Genomic DNA, 21,896 nt, shown 5'->3' with positions numbered 1-21,896 from the left:
AAGATGTCAGACAATCTCTGATCATAATGACAATATTAAGCGTAACATCTGCGACATCCCGCAAAACATTTCACGTTATTCAGAAGAAAATACTGTTTTAAAAATGCATATTTGATTGAAAACAAAGATGGATTTATTGATTACGATTAACGCTATTTTTATTTATTCCATCACCCCAGAGATACATGCTTTTATTTCTTTTGGTGCAGATTATATAGCTTTTTTATATGATCTATTTTTTATTGTTAGGGTTCATAAATTTGGTTCTAAAAAATTTTGAATAAGTGAATTATAACTTTAATAACAGTGAAAAGAAATTTATTTAATCTATATCACAAAAAAAAAAATGTGAAAATATTTACCTGTACCAATTGACGATTTTTCCCACACAACGTGTCACTTTTACTTTATGTTGATTTCATTTAGAACCATGGAACTGGATTTGAAAGCTTCTAAATAAATATTTAACTATAGCAATCTGACATTTTAATGATTTATGGATTTCATTATTCTGGTTTTCATTAAGGTGCTTATAAAATATCAGCTCAATATGAATATTTTTAGAAACGAAAAATCACGATTTTTATGTCATTTTACAACATAAAACAAAATTTTATTAACGACTGTTTTAAAACTTAGTTATAATTCTCTTTTCTTGAAATAGAAACACAAATTTGTATAAATTGAAACAAGTTTCAATAATGTTTCAAAAATAAATCACAACTACCAGATACTTGTAATATTAAGCCTATGTCATGTCTAGATACTTGACAATAATTATATGCATAAAATAAATTAAATATTTGAGACACATATATATATCTTGAAGATTGATACCCATTCTATGAAACTTTACTCTGTCTTGCAATTTATAATATAAGAAACTAATGTTTAAATCAAAATAATGTAACATCATTTTAATGAGTTTAGGTCTTAAATTGGATTCAAACAATTTATTGACAAATAAACTATTTCAAAAATTCTAAAAATTATTTTAATCATTACTATTTGTAAAAAAAAAATAGAAAATAGTTTTATAGATATTTTCAAAAACTATTCATGTAATAAAATTTTAGTATCTCAATCTCAAAAGACAACGTATTTAATTAAATGCTTAGTTTTTACTTTTAATGTTAAGAATTATTTATTGATTATTCTATTATTGCCTAAAATAATCAAAATTTGTTTAAAATATATGGCTTGCAGTTTTAAGAAAGGAGTTCTTGGTTAAAGAAAAAGATCAAAATCAAATTCATTCTAATAATTCCGAAATTAAATTAATGTTTTTTATAATTTGGGAAAAGAATATATGTGATGAAATTGAAAATAACTCATCTATTTAAAGTTCACATTTTTTTATTTATCTGATATCAAATCGCCAAAGGCTTGGATTTTAATCAACGAGGTGTTCAAAGGTAAATTTTAAAGTTTTTTTCTCCTTTTTTAATATTTCCGGAAGTAAGGAGAATTTTCTAAAACGGAAAATCAATTATTGAAGTTTGATATTATTATATATAAATATATATATATATATAAAAAGGAGAACAAGTTTTTATCAAATAAATATTCTCTTTCATATCTTATTGAAATTGAAAAGTGAACTTTTCTTAATTTAAATTAAAAAGTAAGGGAAAACAATGTTTTCTGTTTCTTTTTTTTTTCCAAAAATTCAGTGGATAGTATTTCACATTTAATTTAATAAAATAAAAAATTTGTTGATCGTAATATTCTATTATTTATTAATTTCCATTGTATTACTTTTATTCTTAAGCTTATACTATTTATGAAATGTTATTATTTGAACAAAGAATGATGAAAATTGTTTGAAATGTTCTCCTTTTTTTTTCATAACCGCAAATTGAGATAATAGCTAAAATAAATGTTTTGAAGCTTTTGTTTCATAATCGAAAGATGTTTTGTATTTAGTAAATTTAATACATTTCAAAATTTTTAAAAGAAAGTGTGCGAAATAATTAAATATTATAATTGCATTATAAAAATTTTGGAATCATTTCTGCATTTTGTGGTAAATATAAAATTGTTGTTCCATGCCTGAGAATTCGATCTGGTATAATAATAATGTTTTTACGACAGTTCAAACATAAATATACAGGATTTTTCAAATAACTACTATGTTATACTTGCTAATACTTACATTTTCTTATATCTTTTACCATTCTTTGCTGTTTGTTTGTTTCTTATGGCACTTGCCACTGACAAGCCCGCTGTTACGAAGACAGCGATTTAAGCCTGAGGGGAACGTCTCTTATTTTTTATAGCAACGCCAACTAGGGCCAAGAGTACGACTTTACCACTCACGCATCACTCATTCGCTTGCACAACCCCTTTTTACAGGAGGGCACATTTACACATCTCACAGATAGAACAACAGAAGAACAACCATGCCCAAACCGGGACTCGAACCCGGGACGCCCAGATCACGGGGAAGACGCGCTACCCCTATGCCAGGACGCCGGCTCTTTTACCATTAAAAATTAAAAACTTGTAATGAATATTTTTCAAAAAAAATATTTTTGCTGCTCTTTAAAATGGGAAAATTCAAAATAAAATAGAAATTACTAAAAAAGAAGGATACTTTTTGTTGGTTCAAAATATAACTCCGCATTTAAAAATCCACAAACTGTATTTATTTGATTTATAAATTATCTATTATTCTATCTATCAAAATTTTACCTTTATCAAAATACAAAAAGAAGAATTAATGAATGATTAAAAATGCTGTATTGATCATTGTTTCTTGTTTTTCTTAAAGGAAGCATAAAATTTAATTTGTTGTTGATTATTTTGTTCCATGCTTCAGAATTTTTTTTCAATAGAAAAGCATTCACCACTGAATAAATGTGTAATATTGTTAGGCGCTGTTATATTACATTCTCTTCATAAAGTGTCGCTTGATAAAATTGCTCATAATTAAAAATTGAAATTCAGAAAAAAGTGCCTCATAAAGTATCGTTTCATATGATTTTCTAAAATTGAAATTTATTAAAAAGTGTTTTTTTTCTAAGCAATTATTCTTATTGTTCCCAATGAAAAGAAAATAGTAATATATACAAAATGTACAGCAAAGAAAATCCGCTGCGACCTCTGAAATATATCATTTCTCATTTTATTTTATGGTCTTTTTAGGACATAAAATAACTTTTCCTATTTGGAGTCGTCTATAGGTAATGAGCAAATAAAAGCCAAATCTATATAAAGAAGAAATAAAAACAAGTAATCTATATATTGAACAAAAGAAAGCGAAATTTAATTTGCAGGCTTCAGAAGATAGGGAAAGATGAATTCAGCGAGCAAAAATTCATCAGTCGGAAATATGTCGCTGTCTGAACGAAAAAAGAATCGATAATTACAAATGAAATGCATTATACAAAATTTCATTAATATCCATTTGATAGAAAAAAATGTACATAAAGGAATGAATAACATACAATATGAAACACATAGAAAATAATCATTTATAATCAACATTAGGGTTCCCTGACTCACTTGCCATATTTCTAATAAGCTGACATTCCTAATATGCATGATATAGCTTTGATTTTTTTTTCGGAATCTATTTCTCAAAGTATCTCATGATATGTAAAAAAATTATTTAGCTCCTTCATTAGTTTTAGCAATTTACATTAAAAAAATAATTCCTCTCATTAGTTTAGCAATCTGCATTAAAACATTTATGCCATTCCGTTCGTTAGTTTTAGCAATCCGCATTAAAACATTTATTTTATTCCATTCATTAGTTTCGGAAGTCTGCATAAAACAATTTATTTCATTCCATTCATTAATTTTAGCAATCTGCATAATAAAACGCATTTTATTTTTTCATCCCATTCATTAGTTCCATTCATTCCTTCCAACAAGTAATATTAAGTCATCCTGTATATTATTTGGAATATTTTGTTTTATATAACTATTACCATTTCCAAAAAAAAATCAATAAATAGTTCAAAATTCTTAACTGATATTTGTTTCATGCTTTTTTTATATTGGAAGAAAATATAAAATAATGACAGTGTACTAAATCCCCGGTATTATTTATTTTTAAATCTTTTCTATCGATAGTATGAAGAAAATCTAAAATAGAGATATATTTATATACCTCCAGAGAAATACTTGTTACCAGCTTTCCGAGTTGGATTGATAACAACAATCTCTGTTGCATGTCTTTTTGTCTTCTTGATGAATATGTGTTCCCATTAAATCTGGAAAGAGACACTCTCCACTTTGTTTCATCCTGACATAAAAAGAAAATGTTTTTTTTTTGTTTGTTTTTTTTCACTTTTAACACAGAAATTCCTTGAAAAACTTATCCTAGTGAAAAATGTCCTGTTTCATGGTAGTGAGATTCGTGTTAAAAAAAGAGAGATCTCGCGCCGCCACGAAACTTAGAAATGCAGAACTTGAGAAAAAAAATCCCGTCTCTTATACCCTCACCATCATCTCTCGCTTCTTGAGAATGTTCTACCAGTTGTTCTAGGGAAAAGGGGGAATAATTTAAAGATCGAGTTTCAAGTTTCAATCAGACTTTCTAGTTCTTCGCAAAGAATGCAGCTTCTTGGAGGAAAGAAACTTAAAACTTCATTTGACGTTCAGAACGTAACTTGTTGAATTTTTAAGAACTTCAATCCTCTGCGTTGATTTATCGATTAAAGAATGCAAAATGAAAGCACTTCTGGAATGTTAATTAATGGAGAAATTCTCCATTCCAAGGAATTCAGAACTCGTACTTTTCGAAATGTTTTTAAGTTTGCGAAATTTTTATAAAACAGAGAGTCCCAGAAAAGGCGTTTGAATCACAAAACTTTGATTGTAGAATGTTTGTTCCAAAGAGGAATTAACTTTCGTCACGTTTCACAAAGAAATGCCAGAAAAATGCAGTATCAAAAGAATGCCTTTCTATCCTTGTTTTTGTAACGTATTTTTAGAGCTTATAATCATAAGCGAAAATAAAATCTTTCCAGATTTAAATGGATTTTGCAGTATAAACTAAGCTTATTACATCTAAGTTTGAATTCAAATGAAATCTGCATTACTTTGTTTCACTTTCCTACGTTCTGATTTTATGTAACTGAAGAGCAGGCCACCATAGTTAAATATTTCAAAATGCAAATGAGGTTCATTATATTGAAATAATCAAGCACGTAAGGGTTAAATTAAACCTAATTGCCGTAAATAATTTAACTGGTAGAACGTGTTTGGTTGATTTGATTCGATTTGTTAAGTTATCGACTTGACGGGAAGCCAAATAACACTTTTTTTAGGAAAAGTATTACAGTATACTTAACTGTAACGAATATGGAAGAAATTAAACTGGAAATTCCTGTGATGTCTTTATGGATATTTCATCTTCAATTTATTTATAATACACAAATTTGGTGAAGAACATACGCCTAATTTTTGAAACATGGCTCCTCACAAGTAATTTTTAAACAACGGGTATATAAGTCCAAAAATTGCTTTAATACAAAGGTTCGTTGTACAGCATTACATTTTATGACAGTTGTTACCGATATTGATTCAGAATCATTAAAAATTCTAAATGTACTCGCGTTAGCGTCAAATTTCATATGGATACGTGACAACACCATGATGATCTGCAAAGCTACTAGAGATTTAAAGTAAATTATGCATCTCTGGTAGCAAATGTCGTTGCTAATCTTTCGATAATATTTCAGAATGATTTTGTCAAATTTGCATATATGTTTATTTATACGACTATTTTAAAAAGCGATAACAGGAAAAGAGTTTTTGTTTCAACGGATGGAATAAAAGAAATGATAAATGAATCGATGATGAAAATTATCTAAAATATCTAATGAAGTAGGAGCTAAATGCTACTGAAGCAGCCTAGAGAAAATTTTAAATATAAACATGGTAATTTCAACACAAGGAATCATATATTAGATGTAAAACATATACTGATAAAAAAAAAGCAATTTACTTACGCACTTAAAAAGTTTCATTTTTTTTTCCTTGATACATATTTATTTTGAAATTGTTTTATGTCTCTTTAAAAAAAAAGGCAAGATCATTAATAATTTGTTGGCTATGTAACTTATTTTATTTTCTTATCTTAAAAATGAATAAAAATCTTTAATATATTGTATTTTATACAGCATAAAAGGTACTTTAAATTTCAAAATTTTTGCCTCCTTTTTTCATTTCTATTATTCCACATTTTAACTAATCAAACATAATACAGCCCTGTTTACGTCCGAAACTGAGATTCTTGTGCATTTGCAAATTTAGAACAGATGAGATTAATTTAAATATTATATATTCTAAGTAAAATTATTTAATTATAGGCTTCTATGTCTACAAATTTCTTATTGGTTGAAAATGAAAAAAAATTATCTGATATCAAGAAATACAGTAATAAGTTATTAAATATATATTTTTACAAGCCTGTAAAGTTGCCTCCCAGCACTGTTAGTTCTATCACCAGAAAGACTGATTTACAATCATCTGCACTGGATGCTGCTCGGTTGCCGAGCCAGTGATCCCAGAACTTGGCGACCATTTGGCGACTTGGCGACGAATTTAGCGACCTTGCCGACGAAATAGAAAATGCTTGGAATTTCGAGAATTTTAATGTTTCGTTCATTAGGGACCGAGATACGCCTGATTAGCCTAGAAGATTCTCGGCCCACCTCCCGGGAGCTATGAAAGGCCGGCAGTCTCAAGCTGCAGTGAACCAGATCGAAATCATGGGCACGTAACCAATCTTCGTGAGGATAGCGAAGCAATCGCTGAGTGCCAGCGTTGTGTGGAGCCCAAGCTATTGCTGAACTGTTCTGTGTGCCGAGCCTGTTGTCTATTGTGGAAGAAGCGTCGTGTCATGTATGGAGTAGCCAGTCGTTTAGTAGTGAGTCGGCAGTTGGAAAAGCTAAAACGAGGAGACAGTGAGAACTTCAGCCGTTTAGAGAGACCGTAGAGTGAAGCTCCTAAGATCCCCTATCCTGCTGGATTCTGTCTGGCCGCTTTGTGTGCTGTGGTCGATTACTACTTGTGCTGTAGTGTGCTGCTGTGTGCTGTTGTGTGTGTTCGTCTCGGCTGTTTATAGTTGTCGTCTTTGCATTTGTCTCTTCTGTGTACTTGTTTTCTTTGTGTAAATAAACATCATCGTTGTTTTCTACTGAGGCCTGCTGATTGTGCTTTCACACCATAAACCCACTATAGGTGAACCGGCGAAATCATAATAATATTTAAAATTTTTACGTAAATGTTAATATTTTAGAAAGACTTCGTTTATCGAAAATTCCTTCCTGTACTCACAATCATCAAATTATGAAATTTTAGCTTTCTGATAAAGTTTTAAAGGAACACTGGGTTTGCGAATTATTCACCTGGAATACTGAATTTTTTTATGTATATGCATTAAAATATAAACACTTCAAATATCTTCAACAAACACTTTTTGAAAGGAAACAAACACTTTTTGAAAGGAAACAAACTGCGTTATAAAAAAAAATTAAAGCACATGTAATTTTTAAATTTCTAATTATTCCAAGCGAGTTAGTTTTAATTTTTTTCTATTATTTTTTTTTTTTTTATTTTCGTACATAAATTTATTTGGAAAGGAATTGGGTATGATTTTATAATTCCATTTAAAAGTTAATATCTTAAAAATATTTCTATTCAAACTCACTGTGTTTTAATGGGAATTATGGAGTTTTATGAACTAAAATTGACTTTATCTATCTAAAAGAGTAATAAATATAAAATGAATACCTAATTTTCTGTTAATGTTTAAGTAAAATTTTCATGATCAATTTTACATAATTTCCCCAAAAATTAAGATACCTGAAACATTTCAAGGATATTGAAATCTAATTAGAACATAGATTTCAGAAAACATCATTAAAATATATTTATTCCTCCAAGCTCTTCACATTTTCTTTTTATTAAACAATATATTTTATATTGTTGTTTTAGTTGAATATAAGACCATATTTTGTAGATAAAATAATAAAAAGAGCATTTAAAATTTTCGCCATTTTTTGCTCTCTCAGAGTCTACCGTATCCTTAAAATTGGGTTCCTGAAAATTTGTTGATTTTTTGGTATTTATAATGCACAAATTCCTGTGACTTAATTTCACACCAAATATTCTTAAAGAAAAGTTAAGTTATTTACAAAATTTATTAGTGAATTTTTGTTCCGATTTCTGATAGTCTGTTTTTGATTCCCATCTCTTTGCAGATTCGAAACGGAGCAGCGGATGTGTGCATTGATACCAAGTTCAAGGGACAAAATGAAAAATTCGGCTTAGACAGTTGCATCAAAGACAATCCCAACCAAGGTGGAGAACAGGTAATATTTTATAAAATTTAATAAAATATAATGGTACTAGAATTTTGCTTGATTTTATAAATAAGGGAATCAATTATACATATAAGCAATTTTTCAATACAAACATGTTAGAATTCCTAATATTAATATTTGGAAGAAAATTGCTTTCAAATAACTTCTTTGCATAATATTTTACCTCGATTTTTTTCGTGTTTTTAAAAAATTATCTTATTAATATAAAATTTAATACAATAAAAACTTTTAAAGATCATAGAAATGACAGAAAAAAATGTTTAGTCATAGAAGCATTCCACAAACTGCATTAAGCTTCGAGTATGTGGTCAGAGAGTTCTATATTTTTCTGAAAATTTTATAAAATATTTGATTCTTTTTGCAATTTACAGTTTTTGACGAAACGTCAGAAAAAAATGATTTGAAGTCTTTTATAATTCATCATTTTGTTAGAAACTGTTTTGGTTCAATTGCGTAAACCGAGATTACCTGGCAAAGTTAAAGCTTTGAGACAGGATGGTTTTGATTTCTATATCATATTTTATCAAAGATTCACCAGACTCACCATGGTAGTCATACCTTTTTCTGGTGTCCTACTCAAAAGTCATACTCGTCGTCTGACCAAAGTTTAAAATTATATGGCCCGTCCAGAAATGAACTGATAATAAAAAGTGCATTAGGTATTTATGACATGCAACTTTTCAGTGAATGCATTTAAATTTTGAGTGAAGGATTATTCACCACTTTTCCTCGAATCTCACTAAAAATTTCAAAATTCAGATAGTCTTAATAGATAGAAGAAAAACTCATACAAAGACTAGAGATTATTATACCAATTCTAAAACATTTGCTCTAAGACTCAATAACACATAATATTATTTGCATTTTCAACAAAAAAAACCCACAATCATGTTTTATTGATGTTTTATTGCACTTTCTATTAGAAAAATTGAAGATTTTTCCATGTAAATACATGTTTTTCATGTAATGTAAAATCATAAAATGTCCTATATACAAATATTAAAAGAAAAATTATAATTTTAGAAAACATTTTAAATTTAAAAAAACAATCACGACTTTAAAGGTTCAAACATTCAATTTCATTAATAGAGAAAACACAATCTATGAAGCCCTGGAAATTTTTTAAAAAAAATCTTTGAATTACCGAGTAAAACTGAAAACTGATTTTAATTTTTAGCCACATAAAGGAATATCTATTAAAGAATTTTAATTTAATGGAATTTACCCGGTTTGATTTTAAGAGATATTGTATAAGTTGTAAAAGTAGACTTTCAATATGCTCGAAATCCTTCACAATATCATAAGAAACCATATATATAATTAAAAGAGGGATCTCTGAAGACATATTATTTTATGAAAATAGAAAAAAGTAGCATTATCTCAAGTAGATAGTTTTCTTAGAACTACAAACATATATGGCTTCCAAGAAAATTCATTATAACTTATTATCAAATATGCAGTTCATCCAATTAAAAACGAAACTATGCAAATAAAAGAAAGATCGGAAAAGAAAGAAAAACTAACACAGGAAACATGGACGTTTTATTCATGATAAAAATTCACCACATATTTTATGGCTAAAGAAGCCACTCAAAATACTAAAATTAATTATCTTAAGTTAATCATTATACTTTTATACAAAAAATAAGGATATATAATTTAATAAATTTGCAAAACAAACGTATAAAAATGACTTTAAAAAATGGGTATTCTTTTAGGCTTAAAGCATTAAAACCAGATAAATTTTTAAAAGAAAATGTGCTGGATAACTGCAAAAAAATAAAGTAAGAGTTCATTTTAATTAATTTTAATTATCAATAAATGAGTTTTAAGTTTCGTGCAAGAAGTACTTCTTTATCTGAAATATCGGTTCAATCTGACCAACAAATATTCAAAATCATTGATGTATTACTTGAACTTGATATTTATAGAGTTTTCGTATAAAGTAGAAATCGCATTATTAATATAAATTTTTTTTATCTACGGTAATAATTAAGGCATTTCTTTTTCTTCAAATAAGCATTTTCAATCAATGAAAAAAAAATGAATGCAAATTACATCAATGATTTTGAATTAAAAAAATGAATGCAAATGAAAAAGAAATGAATGCAAATTGAAAACATTAGACCTATATATTAAAGTTTATAACAGAAGACTAAAATTAAATGTTATTTCATTAATAATTTTATTCAAAAGTAAAAAAAAGATTTACTTTTGAAAAAAACACCTGTTTTAATCTTTTTTTTTATCTGAAAGATCTAAAAACCTGTTTTAGATCTTTCAGATGTTATCATTATGCTAAGGCTAAGAACTTTTTAATTGCATTTTAATACGTACTTTTAGAATTACGATAAAAAAAATCCTTTACTACACTTCAGTATTGCAGTGGATATTCAAAAGGAATTTTTTAAACTATTCCGCTATTCTCTGAAATACAGAGTTTTTTCAGCTGAAACTATTTCTAATTAAAACTGTCATTTCAATTCACTTAGCAGATAATCAAAAAACTCTCAGCCGAAAGTTCGCTCTGAATGGATAGCATTAATTAAAGTGTGAAATGTTCATCTGTATAAATGATGGTTCCAGCTTTCGAAATTAAGGCTTTCATGCTTTGCATATAAATTGTATTTAAGTGTAGGAACTGAATCTAGGACGTTTGAAGTGTTAACGAATCAAAATAAAAGAATTTTTTTTATTTTATTTCATTTTATTTTAATTACTTTATTCATTCAGCGTTAAAGTCAGCTCGGAAACTCTTCCCGTGCCAATTTTTAATTTCCTGAGGGTTTATAACTATAAAAAGCAGTTTTAATAGTATTTAAGCTCTTGGCTTTCATAAAATATTTCCCGGCGCTTTGATAGAAATGAATAAGCATGAAAATTATTTATAATAGTTCGTAATAAATAAAAAACATTTTACAGCTGTCATGAAGAGAAGATATTTTTTAGAATTTGTGAAAAGAAAATTCTTCCTTATCGTCTTAGGAGAAATGGTAACTTTTACAGAAATTCAAGATAAATTTTAGAGCCAAGTAATACAACATATTCCATTTGCAAGTATTGGGTTTTAAAAGCTTATAGAGTTTAAGAATAAAGCTTTATCAAGACTAATCATAAAGATTATTCTCTTCATAAAATGAGTAAATGCCACTATTAAAATTATATATCATATCTGTTTGAAAATTCAACATTATAGAGCTAATCGCTCAACTAAATACATATGAAACATCTACTCATGTTTTATAGGGGGGAAATGACAGTTTTGCTATTTAAATTCAAAAGTATTATTATGATGTGTTGAATTCATCACAAGTATATTATTTTACAAAAGTTTAAAAAGTGTATTTTTATTGGATGTTTTCTGAGTTAAAAGTCAGTCCATATTTAGTATGTAATATGCTATAAATATTTTATGCAGCTCACCTTATTCAATTTAAGAAGTGTGTGTGAAAATGGTTAACCTTAAGGGCTGTGATTTGTCTTCTATTATAGGTTGACGACATTATTTAAAAACAACCTTAAAGTTATAGTTACAAGTGGCATGGAATACTGTTATGCTACGTTGTACGCGTGCGTGTGTGATACTTTCATTTTGAGAACGATCATAAAATCAATTTTTCTACCCAGTAAAACTCAAACTTAAAAAACATTTTAGCTCCTTAGTTGTTATGGTTTCCCACTTACGCTCGGAATTTAATTACGGCAACTTTTATTGTCTTAACTGCTGCTCAATCATATTTTAGCTTCGTTTTCAGCATCACTCCAGAAAACGAGAAGATCCCCTTCTGGATTGTTAAACCGCCACAAACTTGCTTTTTCATCCTCATTACTGTTCATATTCATAGCGGCAAAAATGCGTCGCTTTTCTCTCTACTGGTCATGGCTCTGACTCGCTGATAATAATATCGATAATCACATTTATCACTCAAGTTAACAATAAAGGAAATTAAGTCATTTTATCAACAACTGCAAATTCTTTTAAGACTCTGCAGTACAATATAATTTTATCGGAATGCAACACACAGACGTGTGTGTATATGTGTGTACACAATTATGCAGTGATTGCAGAATTATCTGCTAGTCGTAACACATACAGTGTATGCATATATATGTAAGCATATAATTATTGAAGCAGAAACGTGGCCGAAGGCAGAAAAGACATTTTGAATTTTAAAACTTCACTTTTATTCCATCTCAGGAGGCATAATATATGTACAAGAAGCTCGGGCAAATACGTCTTCTCAAAACGCGGCACAAAAACAGAAGAGCGTAAAAGAGGCAAGAGTGAGAAAATATTTTTCTCAGTGTTTATATACCATGAGATTCTGATAGGGATTTCTTTACGAATGTCGATTTAGACAAGGGGAATTTAGGTATCTTTTAAGGGAATTTGTTTAGATTGGCAATTTCTTATCCCTTCACTCGTAGTGTTAATATGGGCTGAATTAGAATAAAATTTTAGAAATTAATTAGGATTAAATTAAATTTTAATATAATTACATACATACATACATGCATATATATATATATAAAGACACAAATAAAAATCAACTTGAGGCTACCTTTCTGGATTTAAAAATCGAAATTGCTAATGATAAAACAATAGTTGGTATATACGATAAAAGGGATGATTTCAACTTTAAAATAACAAAACTATGTAACTACCATTCCAATCTAAACTCTAAAATTTTCAAAAATCTAATTTTCTCACAAGTTAAAAGGATCAAAAGGCTTTGCAATAATAAAAATTCTTATATTGAAGCATCAAACAACCTCCTTAAAAATTTAATTAAAAATGAATTTCCTAGAAATTACTTTAATGTTAATTTTTTAATTAAACAAGGTATGGTTTGGGATTAATCCTTTGGCTTAAATAAAAATAGAACTTTCCTTGCATATTGGATCACTCAATAGATGGCGCTGGGAGCCTACATCTGTTTACATAATTTACCGTTAGTTTTTTAAAAACAGGGAATCACAATCGATAGTTTAAAGTTTCCTTGACTGTTGATGCTATATACTGGCCTTTTTGTTTTTAATTTTTAATTTTAGTGCTATTTTTGTTGTTATTTTTGTTATTGTATTTTTACTTTGTTGTGGTTAATTTCTTCTAATTTGTTGTTTTATATTTCCTTTCTGTTAAAATAGTATATCTCTTGAGCATAATTTCAGGGGATTTTCGGGTCACGAGGAATCATTATTAGACAATGTCTGTATTTCCTCACAGAAAAAATCCCTTTCTTTGAATCCCTGCCTGAGGGTGACCCTTGAAAAAGTCTTCAGGCCGGATTCTTTTTTTATATTTTTTATAATTTTTTTGGTTTAATTTTTATTTGATTTTTTGTTTTTCCTATTAACTTGATAATACTTTGATAATACTTTTGTGTATATATATATATATATATATATATATATATATATATATATATACAAAAGTATTAGAATCAAGTTAATAGGAAAAACAAAAACCAAATAAAAATTAAACCAAAAAAAATTATTAAAAATTTTAAAAAAGAATCCGGCCTGAAGACTTTTTCAAGGGTCACCCTCAGGCAGGGATTCAAATAAAGGGATTTTTTCTGTGAGGACATACAGACATTAAGTCTAATAATGATTCCTCGTGACCCGAAAATCCCCCGAAATTATGCTCAAGAGATATACCATTTTAACAGAAAGGAAATACAAAATAACAAATTAGAAAAAAAAAAAAAACACAAAGTAAAAATACAATAAAACCAATAACAATAAAAACAAAACAGCATTAAAATTAAAATTAAAATTAAAAACGAAAAGGCCAGCACATACCATCCAACAGTGAAGGAAACTTTAAACAATCGATTGTGATTTCCTGTTTTTGAAAGTTAACGGCGTTTAGGAGATATATTTTCATTTTAATAAATAAATTAAACTATGCAAAAAGTTAAAGTTCCTTTTTGGTTTTAGTTTAAATAGGTAATAAATTTTAGTTGCGATTTCGAAACTGTTTTGTTTCGTTTTCATTTTAGTTTCGTTTTCAAACTTTTTCTTACTTTAGATTGGTTACTTATATATATATATATATATATATATATATATATATATTTCTTGTTCTTTATTTACACGACTAAACGCTCATTATTTTTCGAAATACCATATTTTCATATTTTATATGACGTTAGTTATTAATACTATTTTACTAAATATCTTCGTCTATGCGTTAATTGAATTATATTTTAACTGCTATTATTTTCTTACAAAATTTAATGATCAGGCATTTTTTCCTATTGGGAATAAAACAGATAAGACATAAATTTCTACTAGTCAAGAAAGCTATTATTTTTTATTAATCGCGATTATTTTCATGTGTTTACTTAAAAATGAATTCCCATACTGTATTTTAATAATCACGCTTTATTCTCTTATTTACAATTTGAAGCTGCATTTTTTTAGATGATCAAAATTTCAGAGCAATTCAGATATAAACATTAGAACATTTAACAGTTTAATGATGTATTTATTTATATTGTTTGAAATTCAAACACAATGAATTCATTTTTTAATTCATTAAATAAAATATTTACCTAAATATATTTCAGTGGAAATTAGGTTTCTAACCGTTATCCAATCATAAAATTTTCACTCCTTCGAAAACAGCCTTATTCCTTCGAAAATAAAGTTTCAAATTGATGTCTCTGAATACTGTCGTGCATAGATAGTCACGATCAGAAAAATTCAATCTAAATTTAATCGTTCTTGACACGGAAAAATAGGGGTGACCCGTGAAAAAAGTCCATCGTCTGATTATATTTCCATAAAACAGAAGCGAAGTGTGCCTGATTAAAATCTGCAATTACAAATTTTTAAAAACTTCTTTATTCCTTTCCTCGTTCTTCATGTAAATGAGCAAAAGTAGATTTTTTAAATTTTTCTTATAGATTTTTCTGATTCGATATTTCAAGCTATCGTTAAAAGCAGATTTAAACGCAATTTTTGAAAACTTTTTCTATTTTATTGCTAATACAATGTTACATAAATTTATGTACATGTATTTGTATGCAGAATTCGCATAAAATCTCATATTTTTCATTACTAAATCAGTTACACATACTTTCTGATAATAACCATTGTATATAGTATATTTTACTGTAAAATTCGATATAATATGTTATAGTAGGTACTTATTTATTTGTGAACTTTTAACTATTATAGAATGGTTAAGTTCGGATATTAATTATTGTTTTCAATATGTTCAATTATACTTCACTGTAGTTCATAAGTTACGACAGTTTTCAATACTAAACTCTTTACAATGTCTGAGATATCAAACACGAATATCGAATTATCAACCATTAGAATTCGTTTTTATCCAAACCAATGATTTAGAAATAACATTTGACACGAAACATTTAAGTACTTCAAATGCCATTTTGGTTATGAAACTTCTTATTACTTGAAAGAATAAGTTTTCTTGGCAAATGGCCATTCGATCAACTGCTTTTCAATCAAAAGAATTGGCAAAGACTTAAAGCTTCTATTGTAGAGATCCTTATAGAAAATACTATCATATTATTATTAATTAGAAGAAAGAAATCTTAACATTGAATAATTCGTTCGTTGTTGCAAAGTTAACTAGTACTAAATGAACTTCTGAAAGTTACTTAAGAAAAAATGGGAACTTTATATAGAGCAATATATGCAAAGATTTTATGTCTATTTATTCTTGTACTAGATGAAAAATACTGTAAGGACTTTATACTGAACTACACATGCAAAAACATTTATGCCTGATTATTCTTGTACTAGGAATACTGTACTGTTCATCCTCAGATTCGAAAACCCTCTTCGCTTTTTCTCTTGAGTCAGGAGACTTTATTTCGTTTAAGCTGAGTAAAACCAGAGATGAAAGGAGGAGATGTTTACATTTAACAATAGCAGTAGGTTGAAGTCATAATATCGCGGAATTAGGAGGCGTAACACCCCTTACGGAGGTACAATCGTCGAAAAGTGATAGTCTCGTGATCCTGAAACGAACAGTTCATATCGTTTTCTGTAACGACTGAATGTTTTCATAGTATTATGTAAGGTTACATAATCTCTCACTCACTCACACATAACGTTGGTGTTGTGCGGAAGATTGGAGAGGAATTTCCACCTCAGGTATCGTCCTCATCCTTTGATTGAGATTTGAACATTCTCCTTCCTACACGTGTGTTTAATTATATTATTATAAAATGCATTGAATTCAATTCGAACATAGAATTTGGGGAACCCATGGAGAGTTTGATTCAATTTTCATTTTATTATAAACATTCGATCCTGACTCATTTTATAGCAAGTGAAGAGTCACTACTGGGTAAAATCAAAACAAATCAGCAATGGCTGATCAATGAACGGTTCCTGATGTGAATGTGAATCTCGATTAAGTGCAATCTCGAAAACAAATCAATCTTCTTACTTCAACGCGTACCGATCGCTTCATTTTTTATGTGAATTTGAATGCATAATTCATCTTTATTTTTATTTTTCTCTCGTAGCAATTCGTGCTGTCTTGGCATAAAGATATCCGTCCTGCAAAGAGAAATATTTGCTTTGACGTGTCAAGCTCAGAAAAGCAAGCGCCTGTAGTTTTGTGGAATTGTCACGGCATGCAAGGCAATCAATTATGGAAGTATGACATGGTGAGTAGAACGATTCCATTATTTTATTTTACAAAGGAAAATATTTATTTACTATTCTTCATAAATCTACGTCTTCGCAAAATAATGCAAGGGGAAGGAAGAAATGTTTAAAATTCACATTGAAAAAAGATATTTTGAGGATATATTACATATCAGAAATATTTTAGTAAAATTATTTTTTTAAAAAATTAAGGATATATTCTTTCTTTTATTTTAATTATTTTCTACTTTTTAACTCTGATATATATTGAGTCTCAAATTCACTACCAAGTGGCGCCACGGAAATGGAATCAAATATAATTTAATTAATATCTAATTTAGCTCAGAAAATATTTTAAAAATGAAATTGTCGTAGAAAATGCATCAGTGTGTAGAATTTCAATTCTTTAACATATTAGAAAATTAGTGAAAAATCCTTTCAAAACTCCATTTTTTAAAAAATAATTAAATAAGAGTGCAGAGAAATTTATATTAATTTAAGAGAAATTTTTATCTAAATAATGCAAAATTTAGAGAATGATAATAATAACTAATATAAGATTATTATATTAATTTACTGTAAAAAGTTTATGTTTTAGAAATAACAAAAATATATGGCTGTGGAATTGAATTTAGAAAATTTGACTGTGCAGTTGAAAAAGAAAGTAAACAAGTAATAGTGTTTGAATCCATAAATTATCACAATACAGGAAATGTTGCTTTAACGTTCATTATTTTTTAATTTTCGCAACAGTAAAACAAGCTATCTGTCCGATAAGGAAAAAAAACATGTAATAAAAATATGAAAACAACAGTTGTTTAAGGAACTGAATTATTATTAAAGATTATTAAATCATTATCTTATTTAATAGTTTGAATCATCGTACAAGAAAGTGTTTTATCAAGGATTTCTTGATATTATTTCTATTTAAGACATCTATGTGATAACATTTTATAAACTATGCTTCAAATTGAATAAAGTCTTTTAAGATCGATTTAAAGTTTAGTTATTTGTAAATTACATTGATTTCCTTCAAAATGAATGATATCAATAACGAGAATAAAAAGCATTACAAAGGGTGTCATAATTTTGTATAAACAGCCATTAACAAAAAGTAGCAGCTTTTTTGTTTGTTTGTTGTAAATATCAAAGCTGAATTCGCCTCAAAATTTCATTTAACAATTTACTCTGAAATCTATATTGAGATCTGTCAGATCCTAAACTCACTGTCAGATATCACCTAGGTTATGGAATCGAAATTTAATTTATGATTTGTTGATAATCACTGTCTGATATAATAAAATAAATATATTATCATCAAAATTACACATGATTTTGACATGAAGTGAATTCCTTCTAACTAAACCTGATACTTATTAATGTAAGATGCTATTTAATATTGCTACCTTATGTTCAAAATAATTTTCAATATTCGGAGTTTTGAGAAACTTTCTTGATATGTCGTACAATAATTTTGCTCAGAGAATAAAATGATATTTTAAAAATTATTGTAATAAGTAATTTCATTTCATTTAATATATAATTACAGACTAAAATATTAATTTAAAACTAAATAATACTTTCTTGTATAATATTGAAAGTTTTTTATTGATTATTTTTTTAGGAAAACCGTCATCTGGTTCATTTACTGACGGGCACCTGCTTAGATTGTGATGTGCAACAAAAGCAAATTTTCATGAATCCTTGTGATCCTAACAAAAAAACACAGGTTTGGAAGTTCGAATCAGTCAATGTAACTGCTATTTTCAACTGGTGAACTCAAGTTTTTTTAAGCAAATCATTTGCGTCAAATGACTTTTTTTTGTGTAACAGCCACAGATCTACAAGTGATATTATCATTTTCTGCCCTGCTTCAAGGAAGATTGGGAAAAGTTTCTACGAAAAAAAAATATTTTTTCAGAACCTAGAAATAGGACGATTCCATAATTTTAAAAAAATGACGCATCTTGAGATTGTTGTTAATAATGATGTCATTATTCTTACCATCTGTGGTACCTGTGGTGTATATTGCATTTTATGGAATTCTATATTTGTGTTTTGATTGACGCAGTTTTTTTCATCGATGGTGCTGAAGGACATTATACTTACACCTACGTTTCTAGTTTACCAGTATTATATTCTAAGAAATATATGCAAGTATCAATATTTGCAAAGATTCAGCCAAGTACGCTTCTTTGTTTTCTATATTTTGTTTTCCTGCGAGAGAATTAACCTTCTAATTATTTCTTTTTGTTATTATTATTTAATCAGGTGACATCTCCCCTTTTGGGAATTTGCTGTCTTACTGATTCAATTTTCCACACAACACTTGAGATGTGTGTGGATTATGTGTCATTTTTGTGCCGATTGATATAGCCATGGAATGATTTAATTGCAATTATAAAATTCAATTATTCACACAACGCTTGAGATGTGTGGATTATGTGTCATTTTTCTGTCGATTGATAGAGCCATGAAATGATTAAATTCAATTATTCACACAACGCTTGAGATGTGTGTGGATTATGTGTCATTTTTGTGTCGATTTATAGTGCCATGCAATGATTTAATTTAATTATCCACACAACACTTGAGATGTGTGTGGATTATGTGTAATTTTTGTGTCGATTTATAGTGTCATGGAAGGATTTAATTGCAGCTTATATGTTTGAGAAGCTGTAATTCAAAGCCCCCGCATAACTCATGGGGACAAAGATTAAAGGGTTAAGAGCCCATCTGTGACTTTTAATATAATTTAATTTGTTTTAACCCTGCAAGCAGGTTGAAACGATTTTTTTCTGTTCTTAATGTTGTTCTAATGCTGTTAAGTCTATTTCAGTTGTATATTTCTTTTATATATATATAAATGCGAAGGTAAATCATTTTTCAGATTAAAGAATTCGATTGCATTAAGGAATGCATGGTTTATCCATTAAAATATCATTTTATTTCAATTATATTTATGTTTAAAATAACTGGCTGTTTGAAAGGTTTCCATTGAACTAAAATAGTTGTAGGGTGAATGCTATAGTTTATATTCTATTCTAATCATGATTTAATATTTTTTCAATAATTTCAGTACTGAATAAGGGTTTAATTAACTAAATTTCATCATGCCTAAAAGAAGTTATTTATAATAAACATTCGAAAATGCATTAACCATATTAAGACAAAGAAAACTAATTATTATTAAGACCTTCAGATTATTTAATTGCAACTAATATGTGAATGAAGGCATCCGGAATAACAATTTATTCAAATTAAAAGGAAACGGGAAAAGGAATGATTATGCTTGCTTTTTAATTCATCAATATGCTTTAAACCAAAAGGCCCTCTACAAATTACTACTATTTCATCAACTAACTATTTAAAATATAAAGGAAACCGTACAGCTGTTATAATATTAAACACATGAAATTTCAAAAACAGTGGGTGCTGTGCCTTAATTTTCTTTTTGTATAAAAAAAAATAAAAATTATAATTTTTGTATATTTTAAAAATTCCCGCATGTGTAAAGATATAATTATGAGTTCACTCCTTTGTATTTCATGTCATGATGCTAAACATATAATGTATGTGCATTTCATGTAGTGTGAAAAGATTTTCTATAAAATATTAAATAAACTGCATGATGACAAATGTGTTGACTTTCATTTTTTCACATTTTAAATGAGTTTAATCATGCCAATCTGGTAAATATGTACCAATTCAAATTTTAGTTACATAGTGCAGTTAGTTCAATTATTATTCATAAAGGCGGAATACTTGAAATAGCTGTTTATTTTATTTATTTATTTATTTTTAGGTTTAGTTATAATAACGTTACGTTTTTAAAGTAATACTAGGGATATTTTGAGACAGACATAGTAATTTTGAAAAACGGTCAGATGACGAGGACGTCACCTGAGCTGACACCCCCTCTCCAAACTTCCGCCCCTTACCAATGGGAAGTCGTTTGGCCCCGACGAATTTAACGTGCACCAGACCCACTTACACGACGGTTGTTCGATGGAATCGTGTCTTGAATCTGGAACCCTATGGTTTAATTTTTTTTTAATTGTATCTGTTAACATAATTCTGGAATAAGAAACTACCATCCAAAAATTAAAGTAATTTATATGAAGCTAACTTAAAAGTAAATATTTCCTGAGTCAAAACTATTAAAAGAAAGGTACATTATATTTAGAGTCCGCCATTGCTGATTCATCTAGAACATAAATGAACTTATCCAAAATAGAAATAGATAAATATTAAATTTAAAAACAAAAATGACTTACGTGAATTAAATGCTATAAAAAGTAAGGAAATAAAGAATCCGGCCTGAAGACTTTATCAAGGATCACCCTCAGGCAGGGATTCAAACCAGTGATCTTTTCTGTGAGGGGACTGACTTTTGTCCAAGTATTGAACCCTAGTGACTCGAAAATCCCAAGATATTGAGAATTTTGAAAACAACAATTAATACCAATAAAGCAATGATAATAAATTACACAATAATATTAATCAGCAAAATATTGTTTCAAAATTCAAATCTAGGCAAGACCAAACTAGCAACCACATTGAATCCTTTTCATCCTCATATTTTGAAGCCTTCCAGCAGGTTTCATGTTTAATTTATTTAATAGCTCTTTATTTACATTAAAATTATCCGCTTTCGTTAACATTATTAAAACAAATCTAATTTAAAATGTATGAATATTTCTGGAATTTATGTTAAGTAAAAATGCATGTATCGGAATTTAAAAACTTATTTAGTAAATATGAGTGCCGTAGATAAACTTTTATTTCTTAAGAGCACCAGCATGATATAAGCTTCGCATTTTCTTCAGAATTTTTATGATTCTTGATTTCAGTGCATGGATATTGTTGAAAAAAACGTTTATTTGTGCCAAAACTTTTTTCAACTTTTTCGAATGA

The 21,896-nt window shown here is 28.1% G+C and overlaps 1 protein-coding gene across 1 annotated transcript in view; it reads left to right on the top strand.

Moving 5' to 3' along the window:
- LOC129961028 (putative polypeptide N-acetylgalactosaminyltransferase 10) overlaps positions 1–20,549 on the top strand; it is a 295,335-nt gene extending 274,786 nt beyond the window's left edge. Inside the window, exons 9-11 of the mRNA XM_056074820.1 lie at positions 8,220–8,330; positions 16,856–16,999; positions 18,604–20,549. Of these exons, the coding sequence (XP_055930795.1) occupies positions 8,220–8,330; positions 16,856–16,999; positions 18,604–18,756 (408 nt within the window). The 3' untranslated portion in view covers positions 18,757–20,549. The remainder of the gene's footprint in view (positions 1–8,219; positions 8,331–16,855; positions 17,000–18,603) is intronic.
- The last annotated feature ends 1,347 nt before the right edge of the window (positions 20,550–21,896 follow it).

The sequence above is a fragment of the Argiope bruennichi genome, chromosome X2 (assembly GCF_947563725.1).
Source record: "Argiope bruennichi chromosome X2, qqArgBrue1.1, whole genome shotgun sequence".
NCBI lineage: Eukaryota > Metazoa > Arthropoda > Arachnida > Araneae > Araneidae > Argiope > Argiope bruennichi.
The sequence above is the reverse complement of the archived record's forward strand: the minus strand, read 5'-3'. Positions and strand labels throughout refer to the sequence as shown.